General features: G+C 35.1%; 1 protein-coding gene across 3 annotated transcripts; it reads left to right on the top strand.

Moving 5' to 3' along the window:
- Nucleotides 1–1,730: 1,730 nt before the first annotated feature.
- Nucleotides 1,731–14,192, top strand: LOC101255198 (probable UDP-N-acetylglucosamine--peptide N-acetylglucosaminyltransferase SEC). Of its 3 annotated transcripts, none has more exons than XM_004239798.4 (28): nucleotides 1,731–2,451; nucleotides 5,069–5,214; nucleotides 5,324–5,422; nucleotides 5,511–5,561; nucleotides 7,378–7,494; nucleotides 7,592–7,648; nucleotides 7,940–8,059; nucleotides 8,198–8,260; nucleotides 8,352–8,430; nucleotides 8,952–9,061; nucleotides 9,162–9,215; nucleotides 9,304–9,371; nucleotides 9,484–9,586; nucleotides 9,769–9,971; nucleotides 10,078–10,174; nucleotides 10,931–11,002; nucleotides 11,118–11,194; nucleotides 11,267–11,383; nucleotides 11,477–11,561; nucleotides 11,679–11,846; nucleotides 12,149–12,259; nucleotides 12,417–12,503; nucleotides 12,599–12,726; nucleotides 12,811–12,893; nucleotides 13,006–13,111; nucleotides 13,204–13,350; nucleotides 13,711–13,831; nucleotides 13,955–14,192. In XM_004239798.4, the coding sequence occupies exons 1-28, from the start codon at nucleotides 2,295–2,297 to the stop codon at nucleotides 14,066–14,068; spliced, it is 2,940 nt and encodes a 979-aa protein (XP_004239846.2). In that variant the 5' UTR covers nucleotides 1,731–2,294; the 3' UTR covers nucleotides 14,069–14,192. The 3 variants fall into 3 exon arrangements, with proteins under 3 accessions (XP_004239846.2, XP_069154623.1, XP_069154624.1); XM_069298523.1 differs by having other exon boundaries at nucleotides 2,194–2,451; nucleotides 7,929–8,059; XM_069298522.1 differs by lacking the exon at nucleotides 12,417–12,503.
- Nucleotides 14,193–16,257: the final 2,065 nt, after the last annotated feature.

The raw sequence follows: 16,257 nt of genomic DNA on the forward strand, positions 1-16,257 counted from the left end.
CTCTTTTATATATATATATATATATATATATGATTTACTATTGTTAGGATCTTCATTTGATAATTATTTTGGATATGAGTTATGAATGCAATATCATGTTCGGTAAGACTGGAACTAGTTATGAGATAAGTTATTTATTTGTAATATCAGTAAGATGTTTGATTTATAGTTATAAATTTGGACTAATAAATGTATAAGTTATGAAGACTTTATGTATGATATGAGGTGAAACAACTAATACGTGAATAACTAAATCATATGTCATTAATACATAAATTATATTATACGTAAATTTCTTCGTAATTTATCTGTTCATTATTAATATTTACATAACTTCGATCAGTACTATAAGATGAATAGTGATTTTGCTCACAACTTTATTATTTGTGTTATTTATTATGATAAAATGAAAAGTGTAACAATAGAAATCTTTTTCTATGTTTAGAAGTGTATCATTCGTCTTTCCAGATAAAAAATATAGATATATTTATATAACATATAACAAAAAATTTATAAGAGGGCATGGTGTTGACGCCTAACATCTCTATCTCTTCATATACTCGTGTCGTCATATTTTATGAATATTTGTCTAATTGAGCATGCAGTTTAAGATTGAGAAAGAATAATATTAAGAAATAAAGAAAAATATTAAAATAGTATTTTATTTTAAGACTCAAAAGTCTTTCTTTAAGTTTTCATGTGAAGTAATAATAATTCATCATATTTAATATTGGTGCACTTTTAGTTCTCTAAAAAATTTCATCATTTTTTAATATTGATTTTATATGTAATTTATGTATGAGATGTTTGATCGTCTTTTCATAAACTTAGTATAAATAATAATTCCATGTGAGAGAATGTAAGAAGAAAAATGTTCTTTTTTTTTGTTTAGTACAAATATTATTACAGCTAAAATCAAGAAGTTAATCACGTTGATTCTACATGTAATAGTATAATTTATTCTTTCTTTGCAATGTCATATGTCAAAGTGTTAATAGTTTAACTCCAATAATATTATTAAGCAAATTAAAGTGTTCTTCTCCTCACCTTCTCTACGTGAAATTACTATTTCTCCTAAATATATAAAAAGAAAATTGTCATTTCATCTACAAAATTGTGGACAAAATCAATATTAAAAAATGGGCAAAAATTTTGGAGAGGACCAAATATCAATATTGCAAACATTAGGGTCTATTAGTGCTCCATGTCAAAAATTTAACAATGACTTTGAGTATTAACTCATATAAGGGACTATTTTGATTTCAATTTTAATTTGTTCCCTTTTCCTATATGAGCTTTCACCATACATGTTTTAAGATACATATTAACTATCATTTGTCCTTTTTTACATAGCCGATGATAGTTCAAAAATGATAAGAGAATAACTAATAGTTAATGTGTGCTTTAATTAATACAATCAAACTTCTCGATATCATTATTTGTCTAGAGTATTATGATTGCCATAGTGAAGTGTTATTATATATGGACCATGACATTTATGTTTTGATCTTGATTATTTGCCTCTACAGGGTCTGTTGTAAAGAAGTTAGACGGTATATAGTAATAGTTTAGATAGATGTAAAACTCGCGAAAAGATGATATTTCAAACAGGAACAAATTCACACAAACGAGTAAAGGTGCCATGCTATATGTATACCTCGGTTGAAACTTTATATATTTATAAGAGTGCAATCCTCTAGTATATATTCATGCATTTCATTCAAATGAATTGAACAATTCATGTAATTGCTTACCGCTTGTATCATGATTTGAAATCATGATATTAAATCAAATTAATATGAAGTTTGAAGATTTATTTTAACATGTAATTTAGATTATAAAATTGTAGTCTTTTCATAAATATAAAAAAAAACCTTTATTTCGAATACCATAAAAACTTTTTCAATTTCTTACATAAATAAACTATAGCTAATAAACAAAGTATCATAATATCCTAAAATATCGTATTGATAAATAAAGTATCATAATATCCGTCTTCCGTGTATAGCGATAATAATAATAAAGTAGTCAAACCGACCAATACCAAACAAACAACATGTGTTAAATCATTACACGAGGGTAGTACCGTCATTTCGCACAAACACCAATGGGAAAAGAGCTCGTAACTACAAGCACAACAGTCACTGTTTTGTTTACAGTATAATACACGGAAAGGAAAATTGGGATTCTCCATTTGGTGAAGAACAATTCTTCAATTTTCTGCTGAATTTCATTATCTCTTTCACTTTTTTTTTTTGTGAATTTGGAGGAGATAGTGCATGTTGTAGATCAGGATGTTGTCGCTGCAAAGCGATCCACGGCAGTATCAGCAACAGTTGTTGATTTCTAGGGTTTCACATGATGGTGATCCGAGAAGTGATTCGTCGTTTCCGTTTTATGCTGAGTCGGTTTTGTCATCTGTGAATAGCAAGTCTGACTTGTCTAGAGAAGGTAAAGTAATACTCTATTTCGAGCTGTTTTTTTTTTGAATTTGGTTAGTTTGATGTGTTTAGGTTAAAATAATGTTTTTATGTTGAATTTTGAAGTTAGAGGGTAAAGTGAAGTATATTTCGAGCTATTTTAAATTTTTTTTAAGGTTAGGTTGATGTGTTTAGGTTAAAAATTGTGTCTTTATGTTGAATTTCGATGTTAGAAGGCAAAAGTAAAGTATATTTTGAGCTGTTTATTTAGTTTGATGGTATTTAGGTTAAAAAATTGTGTCTTAATGTTGAGTTTTGATGTTAGAGTTGAAGTAAAGTATATTCCTGAGCTATTTTTTTTATAAAAAGATTTGGTTAGTTTTATGTGTTTATGTTAAACATTGTGTCTTTGTGTTGAATTTCGATGTTAAGTAAAGTATATTTAGAGCTGTTTATGCTTTTCAAAAAAAATATTTATATAGATGTGTTTAGGTTTGGAATTGAGGTGTCTGTCTTTGCAGTTGAATCGAGTGTTAAGAGGGTTTAATTAATTAGGAAGATGATTTTGAGTATTAGAGAGTATGTATGTATATTTTTTGAAGTGGGATTTTGTTTTTGATAATTGTGATGTCCGAGCTAGCTTATGCGCAACTTGACTGATTGCATGGATAGCTTTGTCAAGTTGAAAGGCTAGAAGCTTAAGATAGTCATGATTTTTAAGTGCTGAGACGTAGTTTACAAGGGTCAAGGACTCTTCACTTTTCCCTTATGCCTTTGTCAAGTTGAAACTAACACTCAGTGTAAGTCCTGTGCTGGATTCGTCCAACAAATTATGGTTACCAGTAAGTTGAAGAACATAAAGGGAAAAAATGAGAAGATTAGAATGGAGAGGAAGCCCACTTGCTACATGGTTTGCTTTTAATTCCAACTTATTATGCGGATAAGGGTAAGAAACATGGGCTTTGGGGGACTAATGTCATTATTAATGATATTAGTTTCCAACAATGGCAGATTTTATTGTTTAGTATAACTTTTATTTCTAGCACTAAGTTGAGATCTTTGGACTTCCAGCTATTGGATAATTGAATGTCATGTATCCCAATGTTTAACCTACTTGCATATTGATATAGGAATATGAAAGTCGAAGCACATATGAATTTTTTTTGAGACAAGGGTAACTTTGTATTCACAAAAATTCATCATCCAAGGGATTATGAATTGGAAACTTACATCCCACAGGGTGGTGGGCACACCCTCAAAAAGACATACAGAATTACAAGTTTCCTATAAAATCGACCATCTCTATGCTTTCCCCTAACAACTCTTGCTTACACCAAATAATAAAAGACTTGAGCTTTTCATTTTTATCTTCTGAAAACTATCATTTTGTCCTTCAAAATACCTAGCATCCTTTCTTACCATAGAGTCCACCATAACAGGCTGGAATAGTCTTTCACCAATTTTCACTTTCCCTCTGTTGCCAATTCTTGTCCAGCTATTAACTCCATGGTTGTCTTTGGCATCACCCAGCTAACCCCTAGTATACACAAAAACATATTCCACAATTTTGAAGCTTCTTTACGGTGAATGAACAAATGACAGTTGAATACAAATAATATCGGAAAATGCTAGATAGTCCAATAATATCCGGCTATGCTGAAGATCCCATTTATTTATTTTTTTTTTTAAAAAATGAAGTAAGAATATTATTATCAAAAGAGAATTAACTAGGCCGTATACAAAATGTAGAAAATCTGACAGAAATACTTGTTATTCTACGAAGGCCACCGCATCATCTATACAAAAAGTTACTTATGGTGCACCAAAAGAAATAGGTAAACGAGGCTATTTCTCAAGTGTACGACATGTTTCTCTGTTCCATCAAAAGCTCTCTTATTCCTCTCTCTCCATATGGTCCTCATCAATGCTAAAGGTGCAACTTCACATGTCTTGCATCCCCTCCCCTATTTGTGTCTTCTACAAGCCAGCTAAGCACTGTTTCTCTCTCAGTTCTCGGCATTGCCCACTCAAAACCAAATCATCTCATCAGCTCCCCACATAACTAAGATGCTACATGGCAATGTGAGAGCAGTTGATATATGTCTTCCCCTTTTTCTTTGCACATGAAGCACCAACTATCACCAGTAAGCTTTCTCTTCCTCGAGTTCTCCGCTTTCAAGATCACCCTCCTCGTGGCTAGCCAAGTGAAGATTTTTCTTGTTGCTCTAGGGATCCATATCGAGGTATGTGGGAACACAATCTCCTCTCTCAAAAAACGGAAAAGACTCCATTTCCCCGTTCCCATTTCCAAACATCCTGAGAACCCATATTAATTTTTTGATGGTGGAGCAAACCAACCAAGTTTTTATTAGCCTTGTAAACCTCAAATCCCAAAAGATTCTTAATGTGAGAAAACTTGAATGCTATATAGCGCGACATTTACTTTTGTTGGTTTTCCATTTCTCGTGGTAATGACATCATTAGTTTGGCATCTGTATTTCTCATTTTCTTGTGCGACAGATGATGTGGACACACCTTTAACTCTTGCTTATCAGAACCGTTTTATTAATGATAACATGCATTGCTAGCACACCCATCCACTCTCTCTCTCTCTCTAGCTTTTGACATCTGAATTTCTTGTGCCACAGTTGATGAAGATACACTCTTAACTCTTGCTCATCAGAACTACAAAGCTGGAAACTATAAACAGGCTCTAGAGCATAGCAAGGCAGTTTATGAGAGAAATACTCAGCGCACTGATAATCTCCTTCTTTTGGGGGCTATATATTATCAGGTATGCTTTATGGCAGTGTTTTGTACTCACAGTGCGTACTTCCTCCTATATCTTGCATGTACCAATCTCCATAGATCTATGTAAAGAATTTTATTTTTCCTTGTTTTAGTTGCATGATTTTGATACATGCATTGCAAAAAATGAAGAAGCCCTCCGAGTTAACCCACAGTTTGCAGAGTGCTATGGAAATATGGCAAATGCTTGGAAGGTATGGTTGTGTTAGTTCTTCTAGTTGCTAACTTTTGGTTTTTGTGATTGGACATTGATATGATTTGTTTGCCTTCTATTACTTGCAGGAGAAGGACAATATCGATGTTGCAATACGCTATTATTTGATTGCAATAGAGGTTTGTATGCATCTTCATTTGCCTGGTTGGAATTTTATAATTTTCATTATCCTACTTAGGTCGATGGTTAATAAGCATGACTAAAGCTGTTGGAATAACGAGCTTTAGTTTTTCTTTTGAGTTTGTACCTCTTCATGGCTTTTTTTAACATGGAAACTTTTGCTTTTTAAGTTTTCTTATCTCTTGATTTTCTTTGGTGCGAACCACATGGAAGCAAATTTAAGGGCCCTTCAAGTTCTGTTTTTTATTGCTGGGTTGTTGAGTTAAGAATTTTTTGTCTCAGTAGAAATCACCATACCTTGATGGCACTATTCGTTTTTGGGCCCCACACATTCCATCTAAGCATCATCTAGGGCCTACGCTACATTCATCTTCTGAACGTGAAAGTTCTTGACTGGTAGTACCCTGCCCCATACAACATAGTAGGTCTAACCACCTTTGTGTGAATCCATACTGCCCACAACTTATCCTTCCTTCGTACATAAGTTCCAGAGTGACAGACTGCTGGACTATATTAGAGTGAAATGTCCAGTACATTCAGGCCTCCTGCAGATTTTGGGTACCATATCTTATCCCAAGCCAGTATAGCTTTGTGTGATAACTCCATGCTCCCTGTCCATAGTAATTTCCTGCATATTGTAAATAAAGTTGTTATTAGTCAAATACTTGGTTAATATACTTGCATTTTATATAGAAACATTTTCTGTATATATGCAAGGACTATTTTGGATAAAGAATAAAAGGAAAATAAAGAATTGTTGCCTGAAATATGCTAAGGATCCTCTTTGGGTTATTCATCTAATCCAAGGATTGCTCTAGTGTCCTGAAGTTCTTTGTAACGTTTAAGTCTGCTTAACTCTTTTGGTGGTTTCATAATGTTCCTCACCTACGATCCGAGGGTTGAAGCATGGTTGATGTTGAATCTAAAGGATCATATCGTACTCTCTCGACCAGGTCATCATAAGAAAATACTGACAATCTTTCCAAAGTGAGAGGAGGGAAGGTGTGTTACACAGAACAACCAGCTGAAAACTCGATAATGTGCATTCATTAATATACAGAATCCAATAATAATATCTTGTGTTGGTTTGGGAATGGGTCTAGGTATTCTGCCTTGGTTTTTTGTTGCATAGACTATGTTGCATAAGTTGCACATCTCAACCCTCAGGTAGGAAACATTTAGTGAAGGTGGTGCTAACAGAAGTTAGGGGTTTGAGACAACTATGTTTAGATTGTTGTGGTCTTGTTGGCCGGGGTCCCGGACCCTTCGTCTCTTTGTGCTAAAGCGCCACTATGTGAAACAACCAACAAGTCTCGTATCTAATTCAAAACTACTACAATTCACTTGTTTGTTAAGTTTTTTTTCTGGGGGGCTTTTGATACTAAAGTGACCTTTCTTTTTGCTATGCTTAACAACTTGTTCAAAGATGAATTTTCTGTCTGATAACAGGCTAATTCTTGGTGATTTAAAATAAAATAGAGCTCACAAGGATATGTAAAGGGTATCTGGTTATCGAAAACGAATATATAATGCGCAATTTGGATAGGAAAAGAATATATACAGGTCAATTTGGGTCCCAGAAACGCTCTGTTCTCCTTTCTTCTTTCAAAAACCGAAAGAAGACTTTTCATTTTCCGACGTGATGGAAACCTATTTTTCACAGAAATTATGGCAACATGTTCCTCAACTATATATTTGCAAGTTTGGCTTTTTGTTTGGAATCTTGATATAGCAGCAAAGGTGTTTGCTATAATTCTGCTATAATATAACTATGGTTCATTAATTGTTTAACTTAAGGTAATATTTTGGTTGCAGCTGCGTCCCAATTTTGCTGATGCTTGGTCAAATTTAGCTGGTGCATATATGAGGAAAGGAAGGCTGAGTGACGCAGCCCAATGTTGCCGTCAGGCTCTAGCTTTAAATCCTCGTCTGGTATTCAAGATTACCTATTTAGTTGGCTTCTTTTTAACAGTTCAGTTGATTTGCTTCTTGCTATATTTCTTTCTTGACTCCCTTGTATTCTATCTAGGTTGACGCACATAGCAATCTTGGAAATCTGATGAAAGCACAAGGTTTGGTGCAAGAGGTAAAATACTGGTTCTTCATAACTTATATTTTGTTTTGTTCTGTCATCGATGGTGGGCCCTGTATGTATTTAACGAGTGGCTGTAGGGTGGTTGTGGACTTGAACTTTGTACAACGTCTACACACATGTGTTGAGTGAGAAGTACTCTGCATTCTCCAATTTTGTTATTCTTTGACAGGTCTTTGAGTCTTGAAGTGCAGTTCTTGTGCATTACTGTTGGCTATAGATGCTTTGCTGGCTCTTGTTATGCTGGTTGATTTTCTGTTGTCTTGATTATTAGTTTTCCCTTAGGCATACAATTGTTATGTGGAGGCACTGCGAATACAACCTACATTTGCTGTTGCATGGTCCAATCTTGCTGGCCTCTTCATGGATGCTGGCGATCTTAACAGGGCATTGCAGTATTACAAGGTACGGAGTACCTTCTATCGTAGTGTATATCTCTTTATTTAATCAGAGATTTGGATTTGTTTTCATTTTGCCTTCCTTCTTTGTTTATGGGCTATTAAGTTGATTCACTATTTTGTGGTTTGAACTTCTCATATACAGGAAGCTGTCAAGCTAAAACCAAATTTTTCAGATGCATATTTGAACCTGGGAAATGTGTATAAGGTAAGCGCTTCTGCATTATGCTAATATGGTCTGTTGTGCAAGTTTCTGGACAAGAATGTGAGAAATATGTGTATCTGCTTTGTATTTCAAGGCTCTGGGGATGCCACAGGAGGCCATCATGTGTTACCAGCGTGCTCTCCTTGTGCGACCAGACTATGCTGTGGCTTTTGGTAAGTGCACCTTTCTCGGTCGTAGCTTCATATTCATTGCTATGAGGTTGCTTTCTACGGGTGATTTTCATTTATACAGTACTCTCTATAGTTCTATACTTATAGACGCCTTTCTTTTAGTGAGTGTATTTATTGATGTCTTTGCACAGAATTATCTCATCATATCATACTGCTTCTATTTTTAGCATGGCAGTTATTTTGGCAATTTCTCAAGTTCCCATTTTACCATGAATTTAGTTTATTGCTGTGGAAGATAAAGTAGCATGGAAAACATGGCTCGAACATTAGCCCCCGCCACAAAAAAAAGGGGGGGGGGGAGGGGAGGGGAAGGAAGGAAGAGCCTCACAAATTCTCGGTCTGCTGAAAGTTTTGTTTCATTGGTGTTGCAGCTCATGGTTCATATAAGCAAGCCTATTACTGAATTCCTCTTTATCTTTGGGGAAAAGAATCCATAGGGTAGTAGTGTTCAATGATGATGATTAGTCGTTGTACACAGATCGTAATATGTAAAAAATGTGCAGGCAACTTAGCTACTGTGTACTATGAACAAGGTAACCTGGAGATGGCCATGCTTAATTACAGGAGAGCTATAACCTGTGATGCTGGATTCTTGGAGGCATATAACAATCTGGTGGGCCTTTATTATTTCATCTTCTACTGTGTAGCTGTCCAGCACAAAATTAATTTCTTCAGGTGTTGATTATCTACTCTCCCCACTCTATTGCTTTTAGGGTAATGCTCTGAAAGATGCTGGTAGGGTTGAAGAAGCAATTCATTACTATCGTGTAAGCCATATATACTTTTTGTGTGGATGCATGCTTTCTTTTTTCTCTATCGTGCTATTTTCTTAATCTATCCGATTGGTGTTTACAGCAATGCCTCTCGCTTCAGCCTAACCATCCTCAAGCACTGACTAATCTTGGAAACATTTATATGGAGTGGTAGGGTTAACTTGATTGAATTAATTATTTTCTTTTGTTTTTACCCCCTTTTGGGAGGACGGGAGATGCTCAGATCAAGTAATCTTCAGAGTTGTCATTCCTGATTCTCTAGGAACATGACGAGTGCCGCTGCACAGTGTTACAAGGCAACTCTAGCTGTGACAACTGGGCTTTCACCTCCTTTTAACAATTTAGCCATAATATACAAGCAACAGGTACGTTTATATGCAATGTTGAAGAAACAATAATTTTCATGTCAGTGAAAGAAAAGCTGTTCAGACGGCTGTGTGTGGCTGCAAAGATAGCCAGAAGTGATTGTTTTTTTGACAAATTAGTGCGCTCCCATTGCAGGGTCTTGACCAGACAAGTGATTATTTTTCTTTTGGTTAACTTACAGGGTAACTATGCAGATGCCATATCTTGCTATAATGAGGTACTCAGGATTGATCCCATGGCAGCTGATGGACTAGTCAATAGAGGTAACACATACAAGGAGATTGGTAGAGTTAACGAAGCTATTCAGGACTATATGCGAGCTATTACCATAAGACCAAATATGGCAGAGGCTCATGCAAATTTGGCTTCATCTTATAAGGACAGGTTCATTGTCTAGTTTGCAAGCTTCAAATAGTTAATGGTCCTTTCTCATGCATTTTGTTTATGTCCATTTTGCTCGTTTGTAATGCTTTTATTCAATCTTCTGCAGTGGCAATGTGGAAGCAGCTATAAAAAGCTATAGACAAGCTTTGATGCTACGTCCCGACTTCCCAGAAGCAACTTGTAATCTTCTTCACACGTTACAGGTATCTTCACTCATCAGTTGCCAATGTTTTCTTGGGTGAGGTTATCAAAAAGTCTATGTATATTTGCTGCCTTTTTTAATGTCAGCGTGATCTACCTTACCTGCAAATATTAAGCTCAAAAGTTAATATTATCTGTTAAGGGACTATATACTTGAGATATGTTTCAACAACTAAACTACTTTATTTAAATGACAGTTTCAAGCTGTGCTCTTTTCTCCTCTGTTTTAATAAGTTTTATTTTAAGACTTAGATTTGTCTTGTGTTCGTTTCTATATCCGATGCCAATTTACCAGTTTGGAAGGAAATACTTAAGTTCAGTATTTATGGGTCGTTTGGTGTGAGGGATAAGAATAAATAGTCATGGGATAATATTTTGGTTTCTTGTTTGGTTGTCATGTTTGGGATAACTTATTCCACCGTTTATACCATAGCGATGGCCGATGGGATAAGTTATCCCATATACAGGGTGGGATAAGTCATCCTAAGATAACTAATACGACCCCTTAGAGTTTGTTAGGAACTTAGGTAATTTCCATCATTCCATGTGCATCTCGTGCATGAGGAACAATAATTAGCTTCATAAGACATTACTTGTTCTTGAGCTGGTATTCTTAGGTAGGGATGGACACTAGAGCAATATATTGATTTACAAGTGATTATGGACTGAGGCTTAATTTGTACCTGCTGATTGGATGAATGTTTGCTGGAATTCTATTTTTCTAACACACTTGCTATATTTTATTTTATACTTCCTAGTGTGTCTGTGATTGGGATGATCGAGAGAAGATGTTTATTGAAGTTGAGGGGATCCTGAGAAGACAGATTAAGGTATCTCAGCTTCTCATTCAACCATGACATGTCGGTATTGTAAGCTGTATATGGATCACTGTGATACTGATTTATATTTTCCTTAATTGTTTTCTCTACCACAACTTTGTCGTAGATGTCAGTTATCCCAAGTGTACAGCCTTTTCATGCAATTGCTTACCCTCTCGATCCACTGCTAGCTCTAGAAATCAGGTGAGGGATTTTCTTTTGGCGATGGAAAAGAATGACGCGACTTCCTAACTAACCTTTCCTTTGATTATACAGTTGTAAGTATGCCCAGCACTGCTCTGTAATGGCAGCTCGTTTTTCACTTCCTCCTTTCAGTCATCCTCCTCCATTGCCAATAAAGGGTGGTAGCCGGAGTGGTCGGCTTAGGGTTGGGTAAGTTTCCTGACCAGCTGCTTACAGCTTTCCTCGGACAGTACGGTTACTCACAAATGTTACCAGTATAATGAGAACTTTTAAATGTTCCAGATATGTGAGTAGTGATTTTGGCAACCACCCACTATCACATCTAATGGGTTCAGTCTTTGGCATGCACGATAGAGAAAATGTTGAGGTATGAATAACATATCATTTAAGATTAAGATGCATTGGTGCTGTTATGATCCCCCCCCCCCTCCTCATCTCCTCCCTCCGCAGTTCCTATTAAGCCTACAAGGACTCTTGTTACCAGGTGTTCTGCTACGCTTTGAGTCCAAATGATGGCACTGAGTGGAGGCTCCGCATTCAGTCAGAAGCAGAGCATTTTGTTGATGTATCGTCCTTGGCATCTGATGTGATAGCTAGGATGATTAATGAGGATCAAATACAGATCCTAATCAATCTTAACGGTTATACTAAGGTAAGATATCGGTTCCTAACCTTTTTAATGAAATCATAGAACCAGAAATAAACGGACCCATCATTGTTGGGGATTCTCCTCAGAATTATGGAGATCAGGTTAAAACTTGGATAAGCATGACCTTGGGCTATGAGTATTTCGAAAATGTCATCTCATTTTTTTCATTGCCCAACTGCAGGGTTCTGGAAGGTCTCATGAGCTTTACTACTTCAATTTTGTTGTCATATGACCACATATTTATTCTGCAAAATTTTGCATCGTAAGCTACTGCTCATCTTTAACCTGCTAATTATGTTTTGTAGGGGGCCCGAAATGAGATCTTTGCAATGCAGCCTGCTCCTATCCAGGTTTCGTATATGGGGTTTCCTGGAACCACTGGAGCTAACTATATACATTATTTGGTTACAGATGAGGTATTTTACTTATTTTCCGTTTCCTTATGATCTTGACATATATATATTTTTAATACACTGCAGTTTGTTTCACCTACACAGTACTCACATATTTCAACTTCAAATTATCTGCTGTTCTTTCTTGTCCTTGATATTGCTTCTCCTGTATACTTGGTAGTTTGTGTCACCTACACGGTACTCACATATTTACTCAGAGAAGCTTGTCCATCTCCCTCATTGTTATTTTGTCAATGATTATAAGCAAGTGAGTTCTTGGGCTCAAGCTTCTGAGATTCTTATTTTGAATTTTTGTAATTGTTCTCCTTCTCAAATATTGATGGGTTTCATGCCACTGTCTAGAAAAACCGTGACGCGTTAGATCCAAGCTGTCAACCCAGGCGCTCAGATTATGGGCTGCCAGAGGACAAATTCATTTTTGCTTGTTTTAATCAGCTCTACAAGATGGATCCTGAGATATTTAAGACATGGTAGTGTTCGGATGACTTTTATATTGGTATATATACTGTTGGTTAATACAATTTGCATTATACTCTTTGAGTTTGATATTGCAGGTGCAATATTCTTAAGCGTGTACCAAACAGTGCTCTTTGGCTGCTCAGATTTCCAGCTGCAGGGGAAACAAGGGTTCGCGCACGTATGTTTCTCCACATCACTGTATTACTTTAAGCTTGTGTGATGAGGCTTTTGAATTATTATTCTATGGAATCTGTTACCAGAGATATCCTAATGTGATTTATTTTTTCCAGATGCTGCCGCACAAGGTGTGCAGCCGGATCAAATTATTTTCACAGATGTTGCGATGAAACAAGAGCACATCAGACGCAGCTCCTTGGCTGATCTTTGTCTTGACACGTTAGAATATTACAACTTCTCTTGCATCTTCCTTTTGCAATATCCTGTGTTGATTCAACTCATGCCGATGAATTGGTTTCTTTTTCTCGCAGTCCACTGTGCAATGCACATACCACTGGAACAGATGTACTTTGGGCTGGTCTTCCGATGGTCACCCTTCCCCTTGAGAAAATGGCAACTAGAGTGGCTGGTTCGTTGTGTTTGGCCACAGGGGTTGGTGAGGAGATGGTTGTTAGCAGGTAGGTGTTTTCGACTTTGCAGGTTTCTATGATGGCTTGGACCTGACAAACATGTTCCTTTCTTAAGTTGATATTTCCATTGAATTGCACTTTAGAAGCTTTATTTATGATACATGTGAACTCTTATCTTGTATGGCTAGCGGTCTACTATTGGTATATATCTTTGGTACGAACTCAAACTGACCGTAAGACTGAACAATCAATTGCATTGTGAAGTATCCTACCTAGATATAAACCATATAAAGCTATAGTCTCAGACGGATGATGTGTGTAGAAACAAAGAAAAGGAGCGGATACTTTTCTTATCCGTGTATTTCTTCCTTTTCGGGCTTTCATTTTGATTCGCTTTATTGTTTTCAGTATGAAGGAGTATGAAGAGAAGGCAGTGTCACTGGCACTGAATCGTCCCAAGCTCCAAGATCTCACCAAGAAACTCAAGGCTGTTCGCCTGAGTTGCCCTCTGTTTGACACAGGGCGCTGGGTGAGTGATTCAATTCTTATGACGTCAAGTACTTTAAGATTTGCTTAACCCCCGTTACAAATGTGTTGCTTTGAGTCCTACTCTTTTAGTTAACAGTGCCTTTTCTTTTCTATGCATCATTAGGTACGGAATCTGGAGCGGTCTTATTTTAAGATGTGGAATCTCTATTGCTCTGGCCAACATCCTCAACCGTTTAAAGTGACTGAGAACGACATGGAATTTCCTTATGACCGGTAGATGTAAAAACAGTAATATAAACGGGATTGTAGATAATACTTAGAATGTGAAGAGCTATTTATTCTAAAGGTTGACTAGGTGTCTCTCTGTTCGTAATGGTATTTAACGGTGAGTTTCTATCTTATATTGTACTGTTTCTCCGCTTTGCTCCCTTGGTTACTCGAATCATAACGTCAAGGCTGGAGGTGGAGGTTGCTTACACTTGAACAAACCTCTCGTCCTATCGTATCTTGTGATGTTGAGTTATTCGTCGTAAGTAAAATATCTGAAAAACTCCAGTTTGCCATTCTTCCAAGGTAAAACCACAGTTACCTGACTGCAAGTATGTCCTTTTACATAGAAAAACCCATTAGTGAAGCAACTGCAGAATGGTTACAAGAGAATAATCAGCCATATCCACTTGGATATTTAGTTTGCATTTCTGTGGCGAAGGCAAATGATTCATCTTTGATTGTATTTGTTAACATCTATAAGCATTTATTAATGTTTGCAATTTGACTTTTTGCAGGCCTAAAGCTGAAGGATGACCCTAGTAAAATCATTGAACGATTTGTACTAGAGTTTTTTTATTCCCTACACTCAAATACGAAGCCTCTGGTTAACGATGTGGTAGGGTTTTTAATACCAAGCATTTTCATCCTTTGGTACCAATAAGGCCATAGAATTATAGAGTGGATACACAAATATATAGAACTTCAAAACAATTCTAGTTAAATCATGCAAATTAAGAGTGTAGATCTTATACATTACTATGGTATTTATACCAAGTCAATGTAATTATCAGTGTTATGTGATTTAACGAAGTAAAATATACGTTAATTAATCATGGTTAAGTAAAATAAACTATAAACACCCGATGCAGGTAAGTTTTACCCAGCACATCCTAATGTTTTATTAAATCATGATTTTTAGGCTTCGGCGCGATGCAATATTTCATTGCCAAGCCTTAACGAGTAGTGAAATATATTTCAACGGTTGAGACATGATTTTATTTGTTCTAGTTTTGTTTTTCTTACTTATAATATAAAGAAATATAAAATATAGAACACATTTTGTCTCAACTATTTATTTATTTTTTATTTCTTCTCTGGATACGACAACTATTTGTTTTAAATGTGTGTTTCTTTTTTTACGAGTTAAAATATATTAAGGATAGAGTTTTAATCATATACTTGTTTTATTTTATTTTTTTTAGATGTAATGACTATTTTTATATAATTCACGTTTTTTTTTTAGCCAAATCTAATAAATAATATGGCAGACAATAATTAATTTTAGTAGAATAAACTTTTTTTGCCATAGTAATCGAAATTTCAACTTTAGATGCAATCGCGGCTCTATTTTTTTTTCATGCCAAATTTATTAATAATTGTTTTTTTACTATTTTTGGCCAGATAAATATTTTATATAAAAGAGTGAAATCTTAAGCTTTTTTTTTTAAAAAAAATTATTTCGCCTTTAGATGCAACAAAAATTACTTTAATCATTAAATTTTTTTCGTTTTTTCGAGCTAAAAATGTAAAGAGTTTGGCTGAAATCTCGATAGTTTTAAATTAAAAAAGTTCAGTCAAACAATGAAGTTTTAGCCTAGTACTCTCTCTGTTCACTTTTATTTGTCATGTCGCGTTTTTTGAAAGTCAATTTGACTAATTTTAAAAGTTAAATTAGATTACGTTAATTCAATCTATTCTTTAAAGATATTCAAAAACTATACAATTATAAATTGCATTTTTTTTTTGCATATAAGTATTGATGGAATTTTATATCTTAAAATATTGGTCAAAATTTTTATAATTCGAGTCTAAAAAAGAAAATGATTGACAATTAATTCTGAACCGAGGGTGAATTGATTAAAAATTTCTAACTACAGAATGTTGATATCGTTATACTTGGTTCACATATATAATTTGTGTGTATAAATATCACAAATGTTATATTCTTTTGGATAAATTATACAAAAATTCTTAGAAAATGATGGGTATATGTTTGACACCTCTTAAATAGATGCCAATTGGATCGAACCCTTTGTTAGGTTATGAATCTCTCTTTATAACTTTTTGCTTTTTATCACATGCTAAATCTCTTATTGTGAATACCAAAGTATTTTGTACCACAAAATTGATTGTGTTCATCATTTTTTTCTATTATTATATGCCATAGTTGAGAGAAAGATTGACCTAAAAGAAATA

This window comes from Solanum lycopersicum, chromosome 5, assembly GCF_036512215.1.
Source record: "Solanum lycopersicum chromosome 5, SLM_r2.1".
In the NCBI taxonomy this organism is placed as follows: domain Eukaryota; kingdom Viridiplantae; phylum Streptophyta; class Magnoliopsida; order Solanales; family Solanaceae; genus Solanum; species Solanum lycopersicum.